The sequence below is a fragment of the Stenella coeruleoalba genome (assembly GCF_951394435.1).
Source record: "Stenella coeruleoalba genome assembly, chromosome: 7".
NCBI lineage: Eukaryota > Metazoa > Chordata > Mammalia > Artiodactyla > Delphinidae > Stenella > Stenella coeruleoalba.
The window spans coordinates 24,133,499-24,160,709 of record NC_137153.1 but is presented as its reverse complement, the minus strand read 5'-3'; the positions used below and the strand labels follow the sequence as shown (position 1 = coordinate 24,160,709).

The 27,211-nt window shown below is 39.6% G+C and overlaps 2 protein-coding genes across 3 annotated transcripts in view; both read left to right on the top strand.

Moving 5' to 3' along the window:
• The window catches only part of XPO7 (exportin 7), an 87,413-nt gene that overhangs the window by 43,822 nt on the left and 16,380 nt on the right, over positions 1-27,211 (top strand). Inside the window, exons 2-16 of one of the 2 annotated variants that reach the window (XM_079927049.1) lie at positions 5,332-5,478; positions 7,757-7,850; positions 8,389-8,555; positions 9,572-9,664; positions 11,979-12,083; positions 13,706-13,871; positions 15,732-15,805; positions 17,589-17,708; positions 19,434-19,580; positions 20,344-20,516; positions 22,087-22,280; positions 22,736-22,841; positions 25,163-25,298; positions 25,815-25,888; positions 27,054-27,137. In XM_079927049.1, the coding sequence (XP_079783175.1) occupies positions 5,332-5,478; positions 7,757-7,850; positions 8,389-8,555; positions 9,572-9,664; positions 11,979-12,083; positions 13,706-13,871; positions 15,732-15,805; positions 17,589-17,708; positions 19,434-19,580; positions 20,344-20,516; positions 22,087-22,280; positions 22,736-22,841; positions 25,163-25,298; positions 25,815-25,888; positions 27,054-27,137 (1,880 nt within the window). The remainder of the gene's footprint in view (positions 1-5,331; positions 5,479-7,756; positions 7,851-8,388; positions 8,556-9,571; positions 9,665-11,978; positions 12,084-13,705; positions 13,872-15,731; positions 15,806-17,588; positions 17,709-19,433; positions 19,581-20,343; positions 20,517-22,086; positions 22,281-22,735; positions 22,842-25,162; positions 25,299-25,814; positions 25,889-27,053; positions 27,138-27,211) is intronic. The other variant, XM_079927048.1, reaches the window with a different exon arrangement.
• Positions 13,933-15,687, top strand: LOC307189198 (mitochondrial transcription rescue factor 1-like). The gene has a single exon (XM_079927050.1). It carries the CDS (start codon positions 14,803-14,805, stop codon positions 15,451-15,453), a length of 651 nt encoding a protein of 216 aa, XP_079783176.1. The 5' UTR covers positions 13,933-14,802; the 3' UTR covers positions 15,454-15,687.

Genomic DNA, 27,211 nt, shown 5'->3' with positions numbered 1-27,211 from the left:
GATATCTCCTTGTGGTTTGGATTTACATTTCCTGATGATTATCGAGTTGAGCACCTTTCACTTATTGGCCCTTTGGATATTTTCTCGTAAAGTACAGATTCAGGTCTTCTGCACTGGCTTTGTAAACTTTTTTTTTAACTTTTTAAAAATAAATAGTCTGCCTATATAAATATTCTCATTCAAAAAATGAGAATATTCCCCCCCCCCCCGCATTGACTCCACTGCAGTTGTTAACATCTTAGAGATCTGCTGATATATGTATAAAACTAAAATGGCTTTGGCCCACAAGATTGCCTTCTAGGTAACTTTATAAACAAGAAGAAACCTTGCGTGGAATGTTCTTTTCAGGCCATTTAAACTATCAGCATTTATTATTAGTAAGAAAGAACAAAATAAAAGTAGTAATAAACACAGACATAACTTTTTAAAACTTCAGCCATTAGAATATATTGCCTTTTTGGTTTCATGGATTTGTTTTATGAATTCTGATTGGAAACAATCAGCTGGTAATATTACTAATTAGAGTAGTTAATTTAGAAAAAGAAGGTAGCTTAAATTTTTCCTTTTAAAAAATATTTATCTGTATAATTGTTGGGGTTTTTTTCTGCTTACAAGTGATACCTGGTTGTGGTCAAAATTTTTAAAGTTATGGAAATACATGACAGAAATTAAAAGTCTCCCATAACCTCAGTTCCCAGAGATAATTGTTGCTGTGTTTTCATCCAGATTTTCCTTTATGAATTTGCTAACATATATCACAAATAATATACTCTACATACTGTTTTCCCACTTGCTTTTTTTTTAATTAGAGTATAGTTGATTTACACTGTTGTGTTAGTTTCTGCTATACAGCAAAGTGAATCAGTTATACATATACATATATCCACTCTCTTTTAGATTATTTTCCCATATCGGTCATTACAGAGTACTGAGTAGAGTTCCCTGTGCTATACAGTAGGTCCTTATTAGTTATCTATTTTATATATAATAGTGTGTATATGTCGATCCCAATCACTCACTTTTATCCCCTCTGCTTTCCCCCCTGGTAACCATAAGTTTGTTTTTTACATTTGTGACTGTATTTCTGTTTTGTAAATAAGTTCATTTGTACCATTTTTTTAGATTCCACATATAAGCGATATCATATGATATTTGTCTTTCTCTGCTACTTGCTTTTTTATACATATAAATTTTTTTTAAATTTATTTTTGGCTGTGTTGGGTCTTCGTTGCTGCACGCTGGCTTTCTCTAGTTGCGGCGAGCGGGGGCTACTCTTCATTGTGGTGCGTGGGCTTCTCATCGCTGTGGCTTCTCTTGTTGCGGAGCATGGGTTCTAGGCGTGCAGGCTTCAGGAGTTGTGGCACGTGGGCTCAATAGTTGTGGCTCGCGGGCTCTCGAGCGCAGGCTCGGTAGTTGTGGCGCATGGGCTTTGTTGCTCTGCGGCATGTGGGATCTTCTGGGCCCAGGGCTCGAACCCGCGTCCCCTGCATTGACAGGCGGATGCTTAACCACTACACCTGCCACTTGCTTTTTTAACCTAACAATAGTTGTTGTTACTGGATTTTTAGGAGTTTTGAAAAACATTATCTATGATAATTGGATATTCATTATTGACAATAGGAACGCTTTATTGAATAGATAAAAATAAAATTTAATTAGTATATCAATTTTATTAGCCTTATACACCTCTTAAATCATTCATTTTCTGGCAGGTTCAGTATGCATCTTTTAATTTACCCAACACAGTTTTTTTCCGAATACACAGAAAAATTTCAACTAAGGAAGATCTAAATTAATAGAGTTTATGAACAGGTTGGAAGTGGCTTGATTTTTCAGCAATTCTTTTTATATTTCAGGCATCCTAATCATGAAAATTCAGCTACCAAATTGATAATTCTGACTACATATTCTTCGTGAGAACTTCTCTGGATTGAACCTGTACTTTTCACTTTGTAATAGGGTGGTGCTTCTGATCATTTCAGGTGGTTTGGGTGGCTGTCAGATCAAGGATGTACTTTGTAGAGAACCTAGTCATCCAAGGGTTATGCTTGTTTTCTAGTTCACTACTCAGCATTATTGGGAATGTCATCAAATCCTTCCTAAAAGCGAGTATCCTGGTGTCTGATTGGAAATCTCCAAGTGGATTTTTTTTTCCAAGCAGTGAGGCTGAAAGTGTATACTGTCGGGCTTTTTAAAGCAATATGTGACAAATTAAAATAAATTCCAAGGTATTCTGCTTTCTGGTGTAGTATAACATCTAATGCAGAGACAAAGTCCTCATTTTCCTGTAACGTACAGGCAACTCTCCGGATAAATCATTAAATTCTGAGGTCTGTAGTCTCAACTGGTTGCACCTTATATTGAAATGAGAATAATTGAGCTGCATTTTCTCTATCCAGGCTTAAAAAACTGTATAAAATAACATTGTTGCTAAATATTAAGGAAGATATATTCATTTAATACCTTCATGGTAACTATTGTTGGTGAAATCCAGGTGGTTTAGGTTTGGAGGTTTGACTATCTTGAGTTTCTTGTACTAAAGTAGTGCTTTGCTAGTTGAAGATCACTTTCCAGTTTTGTTAAGTATTTCACCCAGACATGCTTTTATGTTCCAGTGGGACCAGATGGACGTTTCTCTGTGGATTATCAATTTGGCAGCCTCAGGAATAGAAAATAGACATTCTTCTCTGGAGGCTCTTCTGTGACTGAACCGGCATCATGTAATAGATGTCCTTATTAAGAACTGGTTGAATGGAAGAAGGGACTGCGTCAAAGGGGAAACACGGTGGTGTGTTGGCTGCTAAATGTGAAATAACTAGTTTCAATGGCTAATCAAACATTGTAGGGTAAATTGTTTTATTCTGGGTCCCCAAAAAAGGTGATTCAAAGTAATCTATTAGATTTGCTTTTGAAACATTAGGATCCAAGAGAACAGAAATGTAAACGTCTCATTCCCCTCTCCTTCAATGCGTAGTACTGGCAACCCAAATAAAATGACTTCGTTTTTAGATGTTTTCACTAATTGTTTGGGAAAACAAGATTGTTTCCCATTTGTTCTTCTGGAAACAAAGAAATAGAGCTTCGGTTCTTCAAACTGTTTGTGTAAATGGTCAAATTACTCTTTTGTTTTTTGTTTTTTGTTTTTTTCTTTTTTTACTCTTTTGTTTTTTAAACGGTCTTGTTTCCTAAGCTGAGAACTCATTAACAGACTTACCCTGCAGTATGTTTTTGTCTGCTAAATTAAAGCAAATCAAAACAAAGCAACAACCAAAAAGCCCACCATAACCTGCATGTAGTTTTTTAGCAGTAAGGAACTACCGGTGACAGATGCTTAGCCATCGTCTTGTGAACAACTTTGTTGTAGTAAACGAAAACAAGAGTTGCACTGGGGGAGCTACCAGAACTGATTGATCAGACTTCAAGGAGAGTCTATACCTTAAGCAGCCGGACTCTTTAGGGAGTGTCTGTTGAGGATATTGGGAAGCTCGTAGTGCGTGGTAGCTGTGGAGGTTAGGAGGCTACTGCTGCTCCCTGACACCTAATACCAGATTGTATAACTATCTTTCAGTTTCAATTAGGGTGTCTTTCTACTGATGTCTTCTGTGTTACCTATTTTGAAAATAATTTGTCCCCTTTTAAGTTAGTCATTTCATGGGGGCGGGGAGGGGGGAACCAGCCTGCTGGGTTGAAACAAAAACGTTGTGAAAGAGATTTAATCCCTTGCTTAGGAATGTGGGGATTTATAATTAAACCGATTCATTGGATGTTTGGCCAGTACTGGCAGGCCTAACACTGACTTTCACATGTGTTTTATGGAATAAATGTAGTTAATTAGCCTTATTATCTATCCCTTGTATTTATATGCTATATGAAAAAATCAGCTGTTGCTTATAGAACTTTCATTACTTGAGATCTGGCTTTGCAAGTAGTTTTCTCTGTGCTTTTGAATTGAGGAGGGTATTAAGGGGGACCTCTGGAAGTCAGAGAGGAACAGATAAAACGGGAGCCTAATCAGAGTCCCAGGATGTTTTGAAGGGTGGTTTATCTTGTTTTGGAGTGCAGGTGGTTGGTTTTTAGAGAGCTCCCTGAAGTGAGACTGGTGATCTCCGTGGGTCAGTATTTGTCTTTCTTGTTTTCTTTAGGTTAATGTTTGAAATTTATTAATCAGATTGAATAAAATAGGTATCCTGCCCTAAGGGCTTTACTGCTTAGTAGAAAAGCTGTGATTTATAAAGTTACAGCATAATGAAATAAAGTGATAATGAAAAGCCTTGGGCAGACTGTGTAATGTATTTTAGGCTATTTACACAGGTTGGTTTGTCTAATTATTATTTTGTTGTTGTTGTTCTTGTCAGAATTGTCTTTTCTAATAGTAGGATCCATCAAACTATTTAAACCAGATCTTGCTCGCTACCGTAGAAAATACGCTCAGAAATTCTTCGTAACGTCCAAACTGGTCCTTTGAAAACTAGCATATGTTTGCCCTTCTCTCCAGTCAGTGAAAGGTGACAGTTACTTGAACCCTTACACATTCCTTTCCTCTTCGCTTTTGAACACATTAAGTGGAAGTGGATTTGCATCCCTTTGGGGTTTTGACCAAAGCACGTACCCACCTCCTTCCTGCCTCCCTGGAACTGGTTCAAGATTTGGAAAGAAGGGTTTGTTTGAGGGCGTTTCCCATGTCTTATCTCTGAGCACATGCTAGGGTTGAATTTATTTTGACCCTGCGTTTTAAATTTGGATCCAAAGCAAGAGTTTAAAGTGCAACAGAAGAGAGTCCTCTGAACTTTAGACATGAGGGATCCGGGTAGGAAGGTACGTACTTGCATTCGGAAGCTTTCTCATAGAGGTTGGCCATCTTTGTGCATACACATAATTGTAAACTGATGACTACTAGGCAAAGTATGTAAAGATCTGTGTGATGCTTACATTGTGTGTTTATGTGCTTAATTGTACAGTGATGACTCTAGTATTCATAATCTTGAAATTGATGGCGGAGCAAGTAAATTCTGAATTTTTATTTGAAAACCTTTTGGAAAAGCTTAGGATAGGTATTTGCAAGGAAAAAAATATGTCATTTGTGATTGATCTTTAAGGGAATGACTGAAAAAGTATCTAGATATTTTAGGCATTCTATCATTTTGTCTTCTAAAGCATCAAATAAAGAAGGCTATAAATGGTTATTATTAAAGGTCACCCAGATTCTCCTTCATGTTGAGAAGTAAGTCTCTCTTCATTGATTATTATTTATCTTTATCCAGTAATTTCGAGCACAGTACCTTGTATCTATAGTAGGCTCGACTGATTTCTTTTTTGACTGATCTTTTCCAGAGCCTGGCCCAACTAGAGAATCTGTGCAAACAGCTGTATGAAACAACAGATACAACCACTCGACTCCAGGCAGAGAAAGCCTTGGTTGAATTCACCAACAGCCCTGATTGCCTGAGCAAGTGCCAGCTACTCCTCGAAAGAGGAAGTGTACGTAAGATTTGAAAAATCCTAAAGGGTAACAGCTTCAGGAAAATATATTCTGGTTCTGAGTTTAGGGGTGGATTGGGATAACTTCTGTTCCTTGATTTTTCTAAGTACCTCTGCCTTCTTAATTTCACTTTTAAAACGCACCACACCTGCCAGGTTGGCAAAAAAGGCCTTACAGACTCATCAGGGAAAATCTCATTGAGGAAGAAAAAAAAAAATGTCATCGAGCGTATATTTTTGTCCTGTAATTTTTCGTCTTGAATCAAATTTCTGGGACTCCTTTTCTGTTTTTTACACTTAAGTACCACTTCGTATCCTTTACAAAGAAGACAGGGCTGTATATAATTGACATTTCTTATCCACAAAGTTCATGTCACCTTGTAAGATCCCTAGTCTTCTCTGTTTTTCCTCCCCTGTACCACAGCTGCTTCTTGTCTTAGAAGTGTAGGGGAAGAAATTACCTCGACAATGAAAATTACAGGAAGTTACAGTTTTTAAAACAGAATTAGAACCTCTTCCAGCTTAAAAATGGCATGCAATGATCAATAATGCTCTTAATGAGACATGATTTGATTAAGTTAATATTTTTAGCAAGATGGAGGTCTTGGGAAGGGTAAGCATCCAACCAGGGTATCACGAAAGGGCATCAAGAGAGTTAGAATCCCAGCTAGACCGGGAGCCAGCAGAGTAGACTAGAAGGAAATGTGAAAAGGAGGAAAGCAGTTAATTTGTTGAGAGTATAGAATTCTAGATGACTTCATTTTTGAATTTGGTTAGTAGTGTTACAGAATTTATTCAGTAAACTGAACCAATTATAGTTGGCTAAATAATATCCTTTAGTAGCTGAGGGAGCTAACTGTTTTCCCAAGTTTACAAGATTAACAGTCATGGTCAGAGATTGTGTAGGGCTCTGTTCTATTTTCAGATTTTTTTGTATTTCCTTTCAGTGCCTTGGTTCTAGGATTGATCCACTTAGATTTGTACTGTGGGAGATGCACAGCTAGCTCTCATTTGACTCCCACTGGAGCCCCACAGTGTATTTGTGACACCGTTAACTCCAGTTCCTCATGTTGTCAGTCAACAGGCTGGAATAAAACAGGGTTGGTGCAATACTAAAAACACTTAATTATAGTGGGTTCTTCCTTTTTAATCTCTGTTGACTTCTTAGTGACTTAGCAGATTTATTGGAATTATATGCAGAAACCATTTACATGTTATATAGTGTATAGATATACACTATGTTCTATAGTTATAGTAGCCTCTCTTGCATTATTAGTGATTCGACACACCTGCTTTAGTCAGTTTAAACCATGTTCAAGGGTGTTGAATAAAAATCACATGTCAAAGTCACTTTTATAGATTTTTTCCATAAACTTAAGTTATTTTTATAACTGATGCGATGATGTAATGCATATGGATAGCCTACTGTCTTAAGGACTTATAGTTTTATGGGAAATTATGTTTGACCCTTGATTAAATTATTTTGATGATTCTGAGTCTGTCCCTGTTATGTGACATTATATAATATAGCCACATGGGGGAATCTGAATTTGCACATGGCTCCTCCTTATACATTATGATCAGATAGAATACTCTGATTCTCCGTAAGGTTAAAATTCATTAAAATCCACACTTGAGAATGATAATGCTATTCCATTGCTTAGGGCATAATTTTTCTTTCTCATAAATAATTGTTATGAATTTACTACTAAAACCAGCATATACATTCCCCAAAGCTGTAGCTGATTGGTAGTTGTGTTGATGGGAAGATAGAATTGGGGGATTAACTACCCAGCATAATGTGGTGGTTCCTTCTAAAACTACTTCTTCTTGTCTTCTTTTTTTTTTTTCCCCCTCTTTCTAATGCCATACTATAGGAATATTATGAGGTGGAACTTTTTGAAACATCATTATAACAAGGCTGTTGGAGGGAGAAGATTGCTTGATTTAAATGAAAGAAGAGATCTAGCTTCTTTTCTGAAAAGAGCCCGTCTAACTTCTGCCCCCTCAAAGTGATACAGATACCTGTATTAGATTCAGTTTGATCAGCCATTCACTTTATCCTGCCCTTGGTTCATGATTGAAATCAGCTTATGAGCACATATGCTTTGTGGGGCTCATTTTTCCTTAGTATGTGACCCTTTAAAATCCTGAGGATTAAGTATAGCAAAACCGATTAATTTTCTTGAATTTCAGAACAGATCTCCAAGTTAAAAACTTTATGACTGACTAACTCAATAAAATTGAATTCTAAGTCCTTTCCCCCCTCTTTTCACAGTCATCTTACTCCCAGTTACTGGCAGCTACATGCCTTACAAAGCTTGTATCGCGCACAAATAACCCTCTACCATTGGAACAACGAATAGATATTCGTAAGTAGAGAGTTGTCTTTTTTCTCTTAAAGAAATTAGTTTAGTGGTGTTCTGGTAATAGTTACATTTATGTTGCTTGTCTGATAATGTTCTGAAATTGCTAAGCATACAGAATATCTAGAATCCAGTTTCTTTCCAGAATTTGGGCTTAAAAGTGAAGAGGACCCAATATAACTGCTTCTAGATAAAACCTGCATTATCCCTTCAGTTTTCAGAAGGTTTCTTTCATTCAGTCTTTACTGTCGCTAATAACTAAGAAAAACATTGTTATGGATTTTGAATTCTGTGCAGACCATGCTATTTAACCATCGAGGGATAGATTCAAGGCTGCCTTACCTCAGATTCTTCATTGTGACACATTGTATATTCTAAGTTGGAAAGCCTATGAATCTTAAATTCCAAGGCCCATTTCTCAGTAGTGTGAATAATTAGGGAAGTTTAGAGTAAATAGTTTAAATTTACCACTTCTTAGACATTTAAAGATGTACACCCTTCCCTGGCAGAGCCTTCTACGACGTAGATTACTTTTGTTTTATAGGGAACTATGTGCTCAACTACCTTGCCACTCGGCCAAAGTTGGCTACTTTCGTGACACAAGCACTTATTCAGTTATATGCCAGAATCACAAAACTGGGCTGGTTTGACTGTCAAAAGGATGACTATGTCTTCAGAAATGCAATCACAGATGTCACAAGGTTTTTACAGGTATGATTTATGTATTTCATGGACTAAAAATGGGTGAAGCAATATATGCTTACTTATATATTGATCTGTAAGTGGAATTACTTGGTATATATTCTTCTGTGTCTTTTTAACTCTTCATGTGTCTCGGCTTTACATGTTTAGATGTCAGCACAAAACCTGCTTCATTCTTTCTAATGCTTACATACCATTCCAGTTTAAAATACCATAATTCATTTAACTCTTATAGGTGGGCATTTAGTTAGTATCTATATCTTGACTTAAATAAATACTTCAGTGAATATCCTAGTGTGCGTGTGTGTGTGTGTATATATATATATATATCTTTTTATACTTTGAGTTAAGTGTGTTTATAGTATGAATTCCCAGCCTTTGAATTATTCAATCAGAGGGATGTGTGTATTTTGGGTTTGCAAGGATATTTCCAAATTACCCTCAAAAAAAAGTTGTTCCCTGCACAATTAAAAGAATGCCTATTTCCCTGTACCTCCACCCTGTGACCTCAGCTTTTTTATTTTTCCAGTTTGGTAGGTAGAAAGAATTGGTAGCTCAGCATTTGAGTTACAAATGAGACAGAACAAATTTTCATATGCTGATTTACTACTTATTTTTGTTTTTCTGTGAACTTCCTGTTTATATCTTACGTACATTTTTTTATTGGGTTCTTTGTCCTTTTTTGTATACAGTCTCTTTGTAAATTATCTTACACGTTCATCGTTTATCTTAAATGTGATTTGCTAGTTTCTCTTTCTGTGATATGTATGGTATGATACTTAAGGGTATTTTTTAAATACATAGGGTTTCAATTTTGATGAAGTCAGATTTAGCAGTCTTCTTTTATGGCAGGTTAGATTTTATGTCCTGCAAAGCAGCAGTTTTAAACTACAGTTTCTTGCTACATTGTCTAGGCAGTTTTAATAGCAGCACGAGACTCTGTTATTTCAAAAGTATGACTGCATTCCAAATGCTGAAATCAAGCTGCACAGGCCAACTCTTTCTGCCTTTTTTTTTTTAACCAGGATAGTGTTGAATACTGCATCATTGGTGTCACAATTTTATCTCAGCTAACCAATGAAATTAATCAAGTAAGTGCTACAGCCTTCCTCATTGAAGTAAGTGCCATATTTTTTCTCAGTATTGGTGTTTTCTGCTGTGTGTGGGATGATCTTTTTTGGCAGTTGTGTGCTTTTGCGGTAAGTGATTAATGCCCTTTTGAAACAAAATATTTCCATTGGGTTTCCCTCTGTAAGTGCAGTCTACCTCACTCTTAATATCCAGATCCCCTTCTGTCTCCAGAATATTTTTTCCTCTCATCTCAGCTTTCCTCAGTGGTATTAATGTTCATTGTTAGAGATGAGAGCAATGGTCCTAAGTCAGAACTTAGGAAACCAGCATCATTGGTGTGCCCCTTCTGCTGTATAAATTAATGTGTTTGTAAAGATTCAAAAATCAGTTCTCATGTGCTATTATTGAAGATTTTGCTGATAATCTTTTCAGAATGCACGAAACGTTCTGCTAAATGCCAGGTAATTTTTTTAAATAGTCATTGACGTCACAGATAACTACAGAGGAAACACCAGTGGCTTTCTTTTGCTCTGGCTATTATTTTTAGTCATTTACTTCTGTATCCAGCTAAAATGTTATAATTATTGAACAGGCCAGAATTAATATTAATTGTAACATCTCACCCTTCAGTTGTCAGCTATTAATTACATTGGCATCATTGTTGCTACTGCTCATATTTATGCAGACATTTCTATTAACCCTGAGAAATTTTAACTGTGAGTTGGTACTATTTTAAATGCACTAGCTTATAGTCTTTTAAAATCTGGAGTCCATATTGTGTTCTCTGTCACATGCAATCCCCATTGTGTTTGGTAATTATCGAAATAATAGCTCACACTTCTGAGTGATTTCTATGTGACAGGCACTGTTGTAAGCACTTTACTTATATTAATTTTATTCTCACGGTAGTCCTGTGAGATAGGGACTCTGGTTATCCCATTTCCTAGATAAGGAAACTGAGGCTCATAAAGGTTGAATAATTTGCCTACAGTGTCACAGTTACCTGGCAACAGTATATGAATTCAAACCCATATAGGCTTATTGCAGAGCCTGTGCTCTTAGCAACTAACTTATTATTACCCACTATTACCCCTGTAGTAAGAGAGCATGCGTTAACTAAGTACAGAAATTGTGGGGTTAATGCTCTCCCCTTTGAAGCTTGGTTCCGGAAAATCCATCAGTGTTGGTATTTTTAAAATCTTCGAAATTTTGTCTTTTTTAAGAAAATAATAGAAATGTGTGTGACATACTTAAGATGTAATTATTCTCTGTATTATGATCAGTATAATAGATTGTATATAGCATCTGGTATATAATCTAGCATCACCTTTTTATCCAAGACATTTATGATAACACAGTGACACTGAAGCTAAAATTGGAACACTTTGAACCTCTATGTAACTTAGTTTTCTGTTGGCTTTTTTTTTTTTTTGGTTGTCATTTAAATCAGAAAGCATATTTCTGTTACCATTCCTATTTGAACTTAGAAATAAAATTAAGGGGGCATTCCATAACTTGGTTGTCTATCAGAAATCTTGCTGCATTTTTTCTTTAATGTGCCAGAAGCAAAATGAGCTCCCTCCTGGTTGAACTGAACAGTATATAGAAGAGATTTAAGCTTACAGTAAATGGTTGGACTGAAATTACTCTAGGCAACCTTGAAATTCCTTTATTGCACTCATTGAGTACCTACTGTGTGTCAGAAATAGAGGGCATACTAAAGAAGTAAAAGACTTAATCCCTGACCACAAAAACCTTTAAAATATGACGAAGAGACAAGAACAGAGGAGTGAATGAGAGACGAATACAACCACTTAAGTACTCACTTCTGTGGTATAGACTACATGTTGAAATAGGTTAGAGAAGGAAGAGAGTATTACAGGCTATCGTCTATCTTAAGTTCATGGCTGTTAGTCAATGACTGTTTTAGAAATTTTGTAGTAACTTCAGCCCTGACTGGATTGTTTACCAAAACCCAAGCCTTGCTACTGTCTGGTTTTGAGACTAAGCCACAATACAACATGATAGAAATTATTAGCAATGTCTTCCAACAGTTTGTTAAATTTTACCTCCCTGAGTGCAGAGGAAATTAAAATTTTGCAGTGGAGATACTCACCTCTCCTTCTGTCTTCCCTCTGTATGCGGTAGAGACATGATATCCTGGCTAGCTGTTATTAGCAGCTTACTGTCATCTGCATTCTCTCACTAAATATGGTCTAACAGTAACTTAAATGTTTAAAATGTATTTTGTTATTTATGTTGGTCTTATTGAAAATCCTTCTAGTTTACTTGAAGTCTACATGAAAATTTTTTTCTTTGCAACTAATTCTAAAACTTGCGTTGGTTTGTTTTTCTGCACAGGCAGACACCACCCATCCTTTAACCAAGCACAGAAAAATAGCCTCTTCTTTCCGAGATTCATCGTTATTTGATATCTTCACTCTTTCCTGCAATCTGCTAAAACAGGTGAGATTGTATGCTGGGACCTGATTCACAGATCCTTTTGAAAGGATGAGAATAAGTGGGGACTTGTTATGACCCCATGAGAGTTTATGCATCTCTTTAATCATCGTCATGTCTCACGTAATACATATGTCCGAGCTGTTGAAGAAACTTACCAAACTGAAAGAAAGAATTGTGATTTCCCTATTTCACATCTATTCCCCTAGGTAAAGAGCAGTATGTGAACACTTATCCCATGCTCCTATTTTAAAGGAACTAGTTTACCACAAAGTTTGAGGTTTTTCTTGTTTGCTTTTTTTATATCCACATAAGACCTTCCTATGTGGAGTAAAAGCATCTTCACTTTATGGTGTTTGGATTCTCAGTGCTTTGAAAGCAGTCTCAGACTACATTGTTAGCATACTAAAACAAGCTGGCTCCCCTGTCCCCTGCTGAGTTACAGGCAGCAAATAAACAAGCAACATCTGTAAGGAAAAGTAGATTTTGAATTTTTAACATCCACTTAGACTTCATAACCTGAAGGGGTAGACAGTGTCACAGAAGGAAATTACCAGTTTTAAAATAGCAAGTTGGTATTTCATTTATTGATAGACTTGAACTGAGGAAGAAATGTTAACTTGTGAGTTCTACACATGTATAACCATGTTTGGATGCTTTGTCGCTCTAGAAAGCCAAATGGAATTAGCCTCTGGCTTCGTGTTCGTTTGGGGGTTTTTTGTTTGTTTGTTTTCTTGTTCTTGTTCTCATTTTCCAGTGTGTCTCAATTGTAGTATTAGAAGCAGGTTTGGATTTTTCTTTTGTCCCAGTTAATGATGTCCATCTTTTCCTTCAGTTACCTAGTTTTACTTCAGAATTCCCAAAAAATTCTCAGTTTGGGCAAGCTGCCTCGCAAAAGCTGTTGTAGCTCACAAGCTGCCTCGCAAAAGCTGTTTCTAGAGGGAAAAAGCTTTTGAGAAAACTGAGCCTTGAAACCTCCTCTAATACTGATTCTGTCAAAAACAATGAGCCAGCCAGTCACTGAGGTCACAGCTGGTAGAAATTTGAATCTCATAGTCACCGTAGCTCTGGACCACTATTGAGCTATAGGCCGGTACACTGCTGATGAATAAATAAAATTCAGTGGTGATTTTGTTTTGATTGTGGTTTGAAAGATTTTTGTTGATGCTGGCTATGGTAATGTTAAAAAGAGGAAGGAAGATGGGGCAGGGTGTAAAATTTACTAGAACTCCCTCCAGAGTTTAGTCCCAGCCCTGTCTAGAAATAATAAGGATCTAAAATTCAAATAAAGTAACCAAACATCCCATATTGCTTCAGAATTCACTGTGGCCACGATGCCTACAGCATATAAAGAGTAAGTGTCAAAGGGGGAATTTCTTTAAATACCAGCTTCATGTTTTTATAGTAAATATGTTTTAATAGTAAATAAGGAGCTAGGAGTTTCATAGTGATGGAAGGACTTTGAAGGTGATGGAAGTGCAGCATCTTTGGGGAGAGAAACGTCACTTGACTGTGTTGGAATACCGCCCTCCTTTTCTGGCTTAGCAGCCTCCTCGTAAGTAAGTCTGGTAGCAAGCTTGGAAGAGAAGAGTGATTGTTTGGGACTCATTATGTGGTCATTTTTACAGGCTTCTGGAAAGAATCTGAACTTGAATGATGAAAGTCAGCATGGCTTGCTGATGCAACTGCTCAAACTCACTCATAACTGCCTAAACTTTGATTTCATTGGCACTTCTACTGATGAGTCCTCAGATGACCTGTGCACGGTACAGATTCCCACCAGCTGGCGATCAGGTAATACAGTCGCGCCCTCTGAAACAGGTGGCCTCTCCACTCTACCTGGAGTCTGCAGGGTGGTCTCAGGAACCCCTGGCAAATCCCCTGCTTGCTCTTAGAGAAAACTTAGGATGTCAGTATGGGTCTTTTTAAAGTCAGAGAGAGGCTGTTGGAGGATCCTCCAGCCGGGGAGAAGTCTTTAATTACTGGGTTCCTGGCGGATGTGAGTTTGACCTTGTGTTGATCACCTAGAGACTTCTGATATCTTACTCATTTGAGGGAATTTCTAACTTTAAAAACAAAATCAAATAAAAGAACTTGTGCTTATGCTTGGTATTGTATTCCTAAGGATAAAAATTCTTGCTATGAACAGAGTTCTGATTGTCTTAAGTTGTTTGAGAATCAGAAGAATGAATCCATTTCTTAGAGGAGCTAAAAACAAGTGCTTAAAAAAAAAAAAGAACAGAAAACAAAAAGCCCCTATTAGCTTATCACTTTCAAATGAAATAAACATTCTGTAAGATAAGAAAGCAGGAAGATGTGTGGAGTCCTGCGCTCGGCGAAGCCATGGGGTGGGGGGGCGGGGAGGGGGGAGAGGCGCTGACGTACAGGTAACTGCGCCGCTGCCCGGTGTGCGGTGCCCCCTGTCCGCTCCCGCTTCTGTTTCTTCACAGCAAGCACATGGGAAATACGGGCAAGGCGAGCTCCAGTCCCCTGCCCGCGCTCCTGCCAGGTCTCCGCGTGAGTCTCTGGCGTCCTGCCCCAGCCGGGCCAGCTCGGGACGCCCCGTGGATCTGGGGGCTCTTAGGGGCCTTGCGAACCCGGCGGGCCGAGGCCGTCTTCCCCTGGACCCGGCCGTTCCTGTTGGCTGCAGGCGCAGACCGCGAGCTCGAGGACGCTGGTGTCCAGTTTCCCTTGACCTTGAGGACCCGGGAAGGTCGTATGAGCCATGGCTATGACTAGCGTCAGATTGCCCAGCAGCGTTTTAAGAAAGCCAGATGCCTGGATTGGGCTCTGCAGAGCGCTACGAGGGACACCTTCACATAAACACTGTGCTTCCTGGAATCGATACTTATATTTGTCTAGTACCAAGTTAAATGCTTCAAATTATAAAACACTTTTGCATAACATTTTCTCACTGAGACTCTCAGGGCTTTTAATATCTCAAGAATATATTTTCCCATTTTCCATAAGACTCAAAAGTAATGTAAGCTCTAAAAAATCCACTAAAAAGACTCTGCAAAAAGTGGAAGATGAAGGGGACTCTGATGAAGACAGTGAGCATCATGAGATGAGTGAGCCGGAAGAGGAGCCAGAGGACGACCCCAGTGCGGTCAGAGAGCATAGGGACCTGGGCAAAGTAGTGCAGTCTTTCCGATATGATGTTACCCTGAAGACGGGCCTGGATATCGGGAGAAACAAAGTGGAAGATGCATTCTACAAAGGTGAACTCAGGCTGAACGGGGAAAAATTATGGAATAAAAGCAGAACGGTGAAAGTGGGAGATACATTGGATCTTCTAATTGGAGAGGATAGAGAAGCAGAAACAGAGACAGTGATGAGGATTCTCCTGGAAAAAGTGTTTGAAGACCAGCAGTGAGAAATACAGAGTGGTGTTACGGCGGTGGCAAAAGTTAAAATTGCCTAAAAAAAGTACGCTCAAATAAATGGATTGCTTTTTAGCGATAAAGCTGCTTTCTAGTGGTGGAGGAAGGGGCCAGGTTAAAAAGAGGACGTTTTTATTAAAATAAGGTTCTCCTACCAAAAAAAAAAAAAGCAAGCAAGCAGGAAGATATGCTCCCCGATGACTGTATAGCACCAGAGTGTGCCAGCGGCATTGTGCAGACATACTCAGCAAAGTGCTCTTTTGTCTTTCAGCGTTCTTAGATTCTTCAACTCTGCAACTGTTTTTTGACCTGTATCATTCCATCCCTCCTTCGTTTTCACCTCTGGTGAGTCAGGACCACAATTTCTATTTCTAGAACGTAGCAATGGTGAATGAGCCTTATGTTCATTTTGTTGTACAAAATCATAAAAGTAAAGCATAGAAATACTAGGGTTAGTTATCTAGGCTTTTGAGATAAAGCTTGTCACCTAAAGGTTCTCACAGTAAAGTCTTAATTCCTTCTAAATTGTTCCTGGGAATTCCTTGGCGGTCCAGTGGTTAGGAATTCACGCTTTCACTGCAGGGACCCAGGTTCAGTCCCTGGTTGGGGAACTAAGATCCCACAAGCCGCACAGTGCGGCCAAAAATAATTGTTCCTGTCATTAATGACAGATTGCTGCAGATATCAAGCTCTTTCGGTCTCCCTTTGTATCTGACTTTATACTATACCTCAAATTGACACAGGCTAGAATGTGGGGAATTCACCTTATATTGTCTATTTGAAGATTGTCAAGACTTAAGAAAATTTCTGAAAATCCCTCAAGCATATGTTACATAAATGCTAAATGGAAGCTGTATTGGGAAGGCATATTTGCATACTTATCCTGAATAACATTTGAAACCTCTTGGGAATGCTGCATTTCTCCTTTAAAGCAATAATTAACCTCCTCAAATCTCAAAATTCATTCAGGTCCTAAAAGGCGTTGGTCTGATATTTCAGATTGTTGGTATAAAATACCATTGTACAAAACATGCAGAGAAAATACAGTAAAGTAAATGGGTGTTTTGCATAGTTTTTCTGCAGTAGACTACTTTCCTGGTAGTAGTACTTTTCCAAATTAATGTGGACCTTCACTTTAGCAGAAACATGAGTTCGTGTTTTTTGTAGCGTTAAGTTTACTTCAGGAGAAGGTAACACACTTAAGAAGGGTAATTAATGAAAGGACTGTTTGTAAAGGGGTGGGCAAAATTAAGGGAATCCAACAAGGGGTGGTGATGTACGCCCCCTGGGGCTAGCAATAGTGGGGAGCCTCAAGGGGCAAGGGAAAGAAACCCTGGAGAGAGCTGAAGCTGGGACTTAGGGGAGGGCTGTTCACCAGAGGTAGAGAAACTCTGCCAACCATGGCCCAGCTGGGGATGGGGAGGGGGCTCCTCTTTCTTCCTGCCCTTGATCTCCTGCTGGTACTTTCCAGTGGTTGAAGCCAATGAGAAGCAAGAAGGCAAGGGAACTTGGCTGTTGTTAGTCAACAGAGGTCAGCCTCCCAGGGAGCAGAACAGGGAGGAGAAGGGCAGAAAATAGATCTGGAGGGGCAAACAGAATATAAATATCTAGCACAGTGGGGAAAGGGGAAAATGTTTTCATTATAAAATCTGTTTTCTTTAGGGCACAGATTGACTTGGTTATTTCATTATAGCACTACAGAGCAAAGGCTGATCAGCCAAAAGGCCTTAATAAAACAGAAAAAAAAACTAAATCTAAAGCATTATTTAAACTATGAATTGCTTGGTATTTTCAAGCTTTAAATATATATCTTAAACACAGATCAAAGAAGCCATCAGGGTGGTCAAAGAATAAAACGTAGATGAATTTCCAAACTATGGATTTAACTAGTTGTTACAATCAACCTGGATCTGATGCTCTTTTTATTTTTCTTCTAATAAAGCTGTTTCAGATATCCTAAGCTACATCCCCCTTGATCGTTTTTTTATATCATTATAATGGTAGCAGGGGTTGAAAGAACAGCATTAGTGCCATATGTAAAGAAGAATATTTACAGCAGGGGAAAGGGTAATGAAAATAGCTATACAATCTTTTTGATCATTTGTGTTTGGGTTGTGCCCTGCTTTAGGTATTATCCTGCTTAGTACAGATTGCCTCAGTTAGAAGATCCCTGTTTAACAATGCAGAGAGGGCCAAGTTTCTCTCTCACCTTGTTGATGGTGTTAAACGAATACTGGAAAACCCACAGGTAAGATTTTTGAGAATGTATTTTTATTTGTGTGTGTATATGTGTGTATGATTAGTATATGCCTATCTGTTACGGCTCCAAAGAAAAATCAATCTAGAGGTCACACTTAGCAGAAATCATAGAAAACAGTTCAGTCTGTTTAAATCTTCAGAAGATTTAAGTGAATCTTAATTTTTGTAGATTTAAATAATACCCAGAAGAGGAGCTTGTATCCTCTAGCTTCAGGAATGTAGGAATTGTGGGAAGGGATTCCCTTTGGTTGTTGTTGTTGTTCATTTTTATTGGAGTATAGTTGATTTACAATGTTGTGTTAGTTTCAGGTGTACAGCAGAGTGAATCAGTTATACATATACATATATCCACTCTTTTTTTTTAGATTCTTTTCCCACATAGTCCATTACAAGGTATTGAGTAGAGTTCCCTGTGCTATACAGCAAGTTCTTATTACCTATTTTATATATAGTAGTGTATATGTATCAATCCCAGTCTCCCAATTTATCCCTCCCCCTCTTATCCCCTGGTAACCATAAGTTTGTTTTCTACATCCGTGACTTTACTTCTGTTTTGTAAGTAAGTTCATTTGTACCCTTTTTTTTAGATTCCACATGTAAGCGGTATCATACGATATTTGTCTTTCCTTGTCTGACTTTACTTCACTCAGTATGACAATCTCTAGGTCCACCCATGTTGCTGCAAATGGCATTATTTTAGGGAAGGGATCACTTTGAAGGAAAACAAGGACAGAGCTAGTCATTTTTCCCAAAGAAACTAAGAATCTAAAATTTGTTTTTTGTTTTCATTTCCATTTTTTTGAATGTACGTTATTTACCTAAGTATATAGGGCTACATTTAGGTGGGAGGGGAGTTATTTCTCGTTCAAATATTTATTCCATAACTCAGTTGCCCTTTTTGTCTTTTTCAGTCCCAGAGACTCAGCTAACACCTCCTTTTTTTACGTATTTCTTCTTCACACTAGAAAATATCATAAAAACAGTTCACTTTTAAATATACTCTGTTCTCTCCCTCTTTTTAAAAATTCATTTATTCTATCAACAAATTGTATGGAGCCGCCTACCATGTGCCAGGGACTCAGTGGCAGCAAAACAAAACCTGCCCTCCTTCTCTAATAGAGGAGGACATATGTAAGGAAACAAGTATGCTGGTGTAGTGTGCAAACAGATGAAAAGTGTTTGATATAAGTATATAATAAAATACATAAACACACTAATATAGGAGTATGTTTATTGTAGCAAAGATGATATAATATATGAAATATTTGTGTAACTTTGCTACTGTAGTTTAGTTGTGCTTAATGACAGATTTGACAGATGTGAAAATAAAAATCTCATTACTTTTCATTTGATTGGTGGGAAGCAAACAGACCAGTCACATCTTAGATCGTGCCCGTTTTCTGCCATTAATCAACTTTACAGCCCTGGGCAAGTAGTGTTGTCCTCCTGGGCTTCTGTTTCAGACTTTTCCAATTGAGGCTAATAACCCCATCTCACAGGATGATTATTATGGACAGATGAGATAATAGATGTAATAATCCCTTTTAAAAGTGACTTTTTAAAAAAATGCTTTTAAACATTATACAAATGTGTCATTCTGAATGATGACCTGCAGCAGATTCCCCCCTCTCCTCATGCCATCCCAGATGTCATTCGGGAAGAAGTATAATGAACCACATTTTACATTTTATTTTCCTCCCTGTGCTGTCACCAGAGTTTATCAGACCCAAACAATTACCATGAGTTTTGCAGACTACTGGCCCGATTGAAGAGTAACTATCAACTGGGAGAACTAGTAAAGGTGGAAAACTACCCTGAGGTCATCCGATTGATAGCTAACTTCACAGTGACCAGCCTACAGGTTTGTCTTTAATTGCTTGTCCTTTTCTTCCTAAACATTGGAACCTCTTCTCTTACTCACTGGTTTTATTTAACCTTGTAAGAATTTTTTTTTCCCTTGGCAGAAGTGAGTGTAAGTATAGGGCAACCCTGCACAGAGTGCTTACTATTGCAGCCTACTCATTCACATTACAGAAGTTCAAGGAGTGTGGTTAGAGGAGCATAAGGGAACTGCAAGAGTAATATTTAGATTCAAGACTGGGAGAATTCCCTTGTAGTCCCCCAAAAAAGGCAAGATTGCAACAGGGAGCTGGGCAGAAGAGTGAAGAGAGACTCAGCGCCCTCTCTTTCTTAGTCACGTGTAGGCAGTGGTTCTCACAGGCGACGGCTTGCATCAAAATCATCTGGGGAGCTTGATGAGAAATGCAGGTGCTTGGGTCCTACCCCCATAATTTCTGGCTCACTAGGTCCAGGGTGGAGCCTTGGCGTCTCTGTTGCTAACAAGCTCTCCACGAGATGCTCGTGCTACTGATGTTTGAGAGCCAGTTACTCAGCCAGCTCAAAACAGCTCTTGTCATTGGATGTTTAATCTCTGAAATACCACTAAAGACATTAGACTAGTTGCCATGCACAGAACAAAGCCCATCAAAGTTTATCCTCATTCTCTCGCTCTCTTTTTTTTTTTTTTTAAGAAAACTCTTTATCCTTTGTGTCAGATGGCATGGGACTAATGTATTATGTACAAAAATGAGAACTGTGCCTCCTATTCTCTTGGTTTTCCTTAGCATTGGGAATTTGCCCCAAATAGCGTGCACTATCTCCTGAGCCTGTGGCAGCGGCTGGCAGCCTCCGTGCCATACGTGAAAGCCACAGAGCCCCACATGCTGGAGACTTACACTCCTGAGGTCACCAAAGCCTACATCACATCCCGTTTGGAATCTGTGCACATCATACTGAGGTAAGGAAACTGGGCCAGCCTCCCTCTTTCCCCACAGGTATCCTGGCATCCGACTTGCCAGAGATCAGACACCCAGTTGGCAAAAGCGTACTTGATATGAGTCATATCGGAGCTAACACCATAATGGGCATTTTTTTCACGTTAGCACAATAGCTGAGGAGAGCATAAAGTCCAAAAGAAGAGTTTTTCTCTTTAATATCCTATTCATGTCCCTACTTCACCAACCATAGCAGTATCTTTGAATACAAAGTATATCAGTATAATGTTTGTCCTTGCCAGTGATTTCCTTTAAACATGAGAGAAGCATTTATAAGCTATAGATGACAACAATTATGATGTGTAAAATATAGGTGCTTAATGTGAACTTCTAAAGAAATGAGTAGATAAATAAGCTACACAATGCAGAGCTTACTAGAAGATGTAAGAATTCCAGGCAGCCGATCACTGACTGCATTATACTGACACATGGTTTCTGTCTTCCTTGACTACTAACTGGACCAGAAGTCTATAGTAAAGAAATGTCAGACCCTTTAGAAATGACCTATGTAAAATGGAGTTATTCTAGGGACTTCCCTGGCGGGGAATGGTTTAAGACTCTGAGCTTCCTGCGGGGGGCATGGGTTCGATCCCTGGTCAGGGAACTGAGATCCCACCTGCTGCATGGCGTGGCCAAAAAAAAAAAAAGAATGAGGCTATTCTTTGTATAGGGACTTATCTTGTATACTTTTTTCATTGGCTATTTCTCAGGGGAATTTACTTGGACTCTGAAGGTTTGGGGTGTTTTGGGGTTTTTTTAACTCAGGTTCTTAATTTGCTCAGAATCAAATACTTTTTTTTTTTTTTTTTTGCGGTACGTGGGCCTCTCACTGTTGTGGCCTCTCCCGTTGCAGAGCACAGGCTCCGGATGCGCAGGCTCAGCGGCCATGGCTCACGGGCCCAGCCGCTCCGCGGCATGTGGGATCTTCCCGGACCGGGGCACGAACCCACGTCCCCTGCATCGGCAGGCGGACTCTCAACCACTGCACCACCAGGGAAGCCCTATAGTCATTTTTTTTTAATTCTACTTCGTTTGACTATTCATAATATTTATACATTTTGCTACAGGAATATTGTATTTGACATGCCACAGCCCAGGGAGGGTTCGTATTACATGGTAGAAGCATCATAGTGCCTCCCTAAAATCTGAAGATTTCTGAATTCCAAAACACATGTGGTCACAATGGCCTCACACAAGGGACAGGTTACTTGTAGTCACAAAGTTTACTTAGTCAGGAACAAACAAGAGGCTGAGAACCAAGAGCTTTTAGGGGTGAGAAGCATAGGACTGAGAGGATCATGGCAGACAAATGTTAAGCAACTGGGAATTGGAAGACTGGACACCAATGGGCAGAGCATACCTACAGGAGACTGATGCTAGGTTGAGACACCTTCCTTCCTTGGTAAAAAGTGGGGTTGGGATCTGGGCCTCTACAACGGCACGGGGTGGATAAATGGAGAAGGAGAACTGCTGCGACAGAGAAATCAGTAGGCATATTTTAAGAGAGCGCCTTCCTTCTTCCCTTGGGAGTAGAGATGGACTGGAAGATCCCCTGGAGGATACAGGTCTGGTCCAGCAGCAGTTGGACCAGCTGTCTACAATCGGGCGCTGTGAATATGAGAAGACGTGTGCACTCCTCGTGCAGTTGTTTGACCAGTCTGCCCAGTCCTATCAGGAGCTGCTCCAGAGTGCCAGCGCCAGCCCCATGGACATTGCAGTGCAGGAGGGTGAGTGGACAGTGGACTGGGCCTGGCAGAAGGTGCTGTCAGCACGCTTTCGCTCGTTGCTACCTCTCTTTCACCCTTCCCCCCAGAATTCTTCCATCATCAGTTAGCTCCATACACACAAAAGAATATTTGATAATAAATGCCACAGGGAACTAGGGAGGAGCACCTGAAATCATACCTGCAGCGGGTGTGTTTAACTTTAAGAAAGTACTGCACTGTAAAAATAACGACCCTGTCTGATAGGGGAGCCTTGGTCATCTAATGAATTTCGCCCTTGGCATCACCCTTACCGGAGCAGAGGAGTAGCTATTCTCTGGAAGAAAAGTTAAACTTTATGACTTTTTCAGTTTCTTGAGATTAAGGAAGCTCATAGTAAGAAATGAACCTCACAGTGTGGAATTTCTTCATGAAATGATCACTGGTGGTGACACTAATGGGTCTTCTTCCTGTTGCAGGAAGGCTGACATGGCTGGTTTATATCATTGGTGCAGTGATTGGTGGCCGGGTCTCTTTTGCCAGCACTGATGAGCAAGATGCTATGGACGGTGAGCTTGTCTGTCGGTAAGTGCTCCCATGGAGGCTTCCTATTTCACTGCTATGACCCTCCCACCCCCTTTTGGGTCGTGAGACCAGGGAACTTGACATGCTTCTGTTAGTGCATTTCTCCCCATTTATAGAATATAAATATAATCTAAGCTGATTGACCATGAAGAACTGTTACAAGTTCAAATTCAAACCTTTTATTAAGTACAGCAACAACCATGCCTGCAGTCCTTACTAAAAAACCATCTGCAGTAATTCAGCAAAGGAAATGATGGATATAGAATTAAGCATATTGGATACAGAGTGGAGAGTAGCTTTTAGTTCTGTTTAAGTGCAGCATCTCAGAGTTAATGAAATGTGGACTGCTTTTGCCTTACCAGAGTAAGTCTAATAGGAAGCTGTGGGTCTTCAACTATCCCCAAAAATGGAATTACAGAATTTCTACAGCCTTTCAAATCTCTTGACCATACACTTTCCCTCATACAGGATCTCAAGTTACTTCGTGTCTGTGATTCTAATCTTACTAAAAACCTGTAAATGAGCATTTAGTGATTTCTGAAACTTTACTTAACATAGAAATAAAAAGGCAGGACTTTTTAATAGCCTGCAGAGGTTCTCAAACCTTTTCTTCAGGACTCTTTACCTTCTTAAAAAGTATGGAGGCCCTCAAAGAGCTTCTGTTTATGTAAGCTATATCTATCGATACTTATTGTATTAGAAAGTAAAACTGAGAAGTTTTTAAAATATTTATGAATTTGTTTAAAAATAACAATAAGCCCATTTCATGTCAACATATGTTTTTTCGTTGTTGTTTTATTTTTTGTTGTTGTTGTTTGTTTCTTTTGTGTGTGTTACGCGGGCCTCTCACTGTTGTGGCCTCTCCCGTTGCGGAGCACAGGCTCTGGACGCGCAGGCTCAGCGGCCATGGCTCACGGGCCCAGCCGCTCCACGGCATGTGGGATCTTCCTGGACCGGGGCACGAACCCACGTCCCCTGCATCGGCAGGCAGACTCTCAACCACTATGCCACCAGGGAAGCCCCATAATGTTGTTTTTAATAACTATTTTTTCAGAAGAAGTGAATGAGAAAACTGGCTTTGTTTTAATGTCTGGCATAGTAGAAGTCAGCTGGATTCTCCTTTCTGCTTCTGCATTCAGTCTGTTGTGGTATCACATGTCTTACAGCCTCTGGAAAACCTCACTGCAGCCCTCATGTGAGAATGCGAGTGAAAGGGCAAATAATGTTTTAGTATTTTTATGAAAGTGGTTTTGTTACCTTGCAGAGAACTGCTACCCTGAAGGGTTCTAAACTTTCAGATGCTCTCCTTAGAGATAAACACATTTTAACATGATGCCTTAGAATTTATTGGTCCCCAGACATTTCAATCCATAATTTTTATTCTTATTCTGAAAATCCCCATTGGTCTCTTTCCACCCCCACTTTATCTGTCAGATGCCTATCTGCCCTTAGGTGCCTTAATCCTGACTAAAGTCTCCACGGCATATCACACTGGCATTTTTTGAAGAGTTGATCAAAGATTTAATAAAGATGAAATCCAATACCTTTCTGATTCTGTAGCCTGCTGTGATACTGTGTGTCATAATATAGATTGAGTTTAGACAGTGTCTCATATACTGGTTCTCAACTTGAGTGTTCCAACACGATGAATGAGTCCAGTTCACTCATGATGTCACAAATAGTTTGTTACCTATTTTCACTATCAAAATGCCAAGTGACTCACTTGTAATCGCATCATTCTTATTCATCCCAGCATTCCAGTATGCTTTCTTTTGAGGGGATGGGTGCAGGGAAGAGGGATGAAGTCACAGGTAGCATATCTGCTCTTGGTCCCTGGAAGTGTCACCTGCCTGTGAACATCGTCCTTCATGTGTCTCCTTTCCTTTTATGGCTCCATGAGAAAAAAGATTGAGAGCCACTGGTATTTAGTCCAATTGACCTCAGTTTATAAATGAGGAAGTGGGGCTCAGAAAATAAATTGCTTTACCCAGGGTCTCACAGAAGTTTCAATGATGACCATAACCCTGGTACTAGTGTTTTTTCCACTATTTTTAAGCAATTATGAGTTCTGCCTCCATCTACAGTCTCGGGCGACTGGAAGTTTTAAACATGTAACCGGTCCTTCATACTCCTTGGCTGAGGTTCCTGTAGGTCAGAAATGGAGAATTTTGTTCCCGCAGTGGAGCTTAGAGCCTGCAGAGAATGCCTTTCCAATAGGATGGGTGAGGAGAGGGGACGTGTGCCTACTTCAGGGGAGGTTGGTTTTCTGCAGTGACCAGGATATCCTGCTGTTGAGAGAATCATTGCTCTTCCACCTCTAGGGTGCTCCAGCTGATGAACCTAACAGACTCTCGCTTGGCTCAGGCGGGTAACGAGAAACTAGAATTGGCCATGCTGAGCTTTTTTGAACAGTTTCGTAAGATCTACATTGGGGACCAGGTGCAGAAATCCTCTAAGGTAACAGACTCTCAGTTGGCTCCATTTAGTTCTCACTTCTGGTTGTGGCATTTCTGATTAAGAGAAATGACAGAGAGCAGTTTAGATACAATCTCCAGATTTCATGTATCAGGATAAACCAAATAGCTCCTCTCGGTCTGTAGAATTTGGGGAGACTCATCAAAAAATTGGGTCCATTTTTCTAGTACTTCATGTGCTTAATAAATGACCAGTCAAAACATCTGTTGGTCTCCCCCAAATTGGCAATTCTCAGTCTCTGTACATGAGTTGATGTTCAGAACAACAAAAGGTTTTGACAGTCTTTTTGTAATTTCAGGGTTGAAGATAACTCAGCATCTATCCAGTATTTAGTAATACTTAGAAACTAGCTCATTCCTTCAGTAAAGACTCCCCCAGCATTGTTGTCCATTTTCTTCTTATATCTTAGGCTCCTGAATGAGGACAAAACAATACTGGGATATGATTTTTCTAATCCATATTTTCTGGTTACTTTCTCTTCCCTAAACACACCACCAGCTGTACCGCCGACTCTCAGAAGTTCTGGGCTTGAATGATGAGACCATGGTCTTAAGCGTCTTCATAGGAAAAATGTAAGTGTTTTGGCTTGCCATCAGCAAGAGTCCCTTGCAATCCTGTTGCAACTGTAAAATGTGATCTTGGCATTGTGCTGCCAGTGCCTTGGTATTCCGGCATTGATCGTTTGCGTCAGAAAATTGTGCATTTGAGTGTGTGACAAGCTGTGCTTAGAGATATGGCCCGGCCCCAGAGCATTCCAGGCTTGTACAGGCAAGGATTTCATTTTGTTCACACGGAATCTCATCTACAGCCTCTGGAATCACGGGTGAAGCCCTGCCATGGCATTAGCAAAACAGACCTTCCTCCCCAGCGATTGGTGCTCAGCTCCTCACCAGATCACCCTGCTGCCAGGATGCCCAGAGTGGGCTTTCACTTTCTGGCACTGATTTCCACTAGGTGTGCCCCCAGGAGCAGAGCCCCCCTCTAAAACAAGGCTTACTCCTCTCAAGAAGCATAACACCCTTCGAGAGTCTTGAATCTCCAAAATCTAGTGCTATTGTTTGGATTGTCATCAAAGTTGGAGCTCCTGATTGGCCCTTTTTTATTTTTTGTTTGTTTGTTTGTTTGTTTTTTAAGTTATGCCCCTTTGTTTACATTTCCCCCTTTTTAGGAGCTCAATTTATCAAAGCACACATTAGGAGCCAAATAAATATATTACCCAGGGCTGTGTGCAATGTGACGTTTTGCCTCCTTCCAACCATCCCAGTCCTAAACACTCGTATCCATGAGCTGGTTAATCATTTAAGATGAAAAAAGCAAAGGGGGTCTAAAGGACTCTGCCAGCCAAGAACCCAGAAGCAAGGGCTACTAGAATTCTGCAGCTGACAGTGGATGGTGCAGGTGCAGAATTGCATACGTCTGCATGTTATCACTGCCGCAGAAATCTCTTACCCTTGCTGCAGAAATCAGCCCTGGAGTGCCCCAGAATTCCAAGGGCCTGGGTATGGGCCAGTGTAGCTTTGGAACCAAGTAGTGAAGATTATCTGAAGGATAATTTTTCTAGTCAACCAAATGTAAGTACGGAGATTTTATACCCATTTTTTGTGGTTGTGATGTCTGTGAAGTGGTGATGCAGATGTGTGGTGACTCTTGATGGATGATTTTCTTCTTCTCCCAACTCTCAAAGATACCAGGCACATCAAAAGTGTCTCCTGCTTTTTTTTTCTTTTTGTCCTCCAGCATCACCAACCTGAAGTACTGGGGCCGTTGTGAACCAATCACCTCCAAGACACTACAGCTTCTCAATGACCTCTCCATTGGATATCCTTTTCTAAGCTGGCTTCTGGGCGAAACAGGAACTGTGGAGTGCCACAGTCTTAGAGATCATGGCCTCCTCC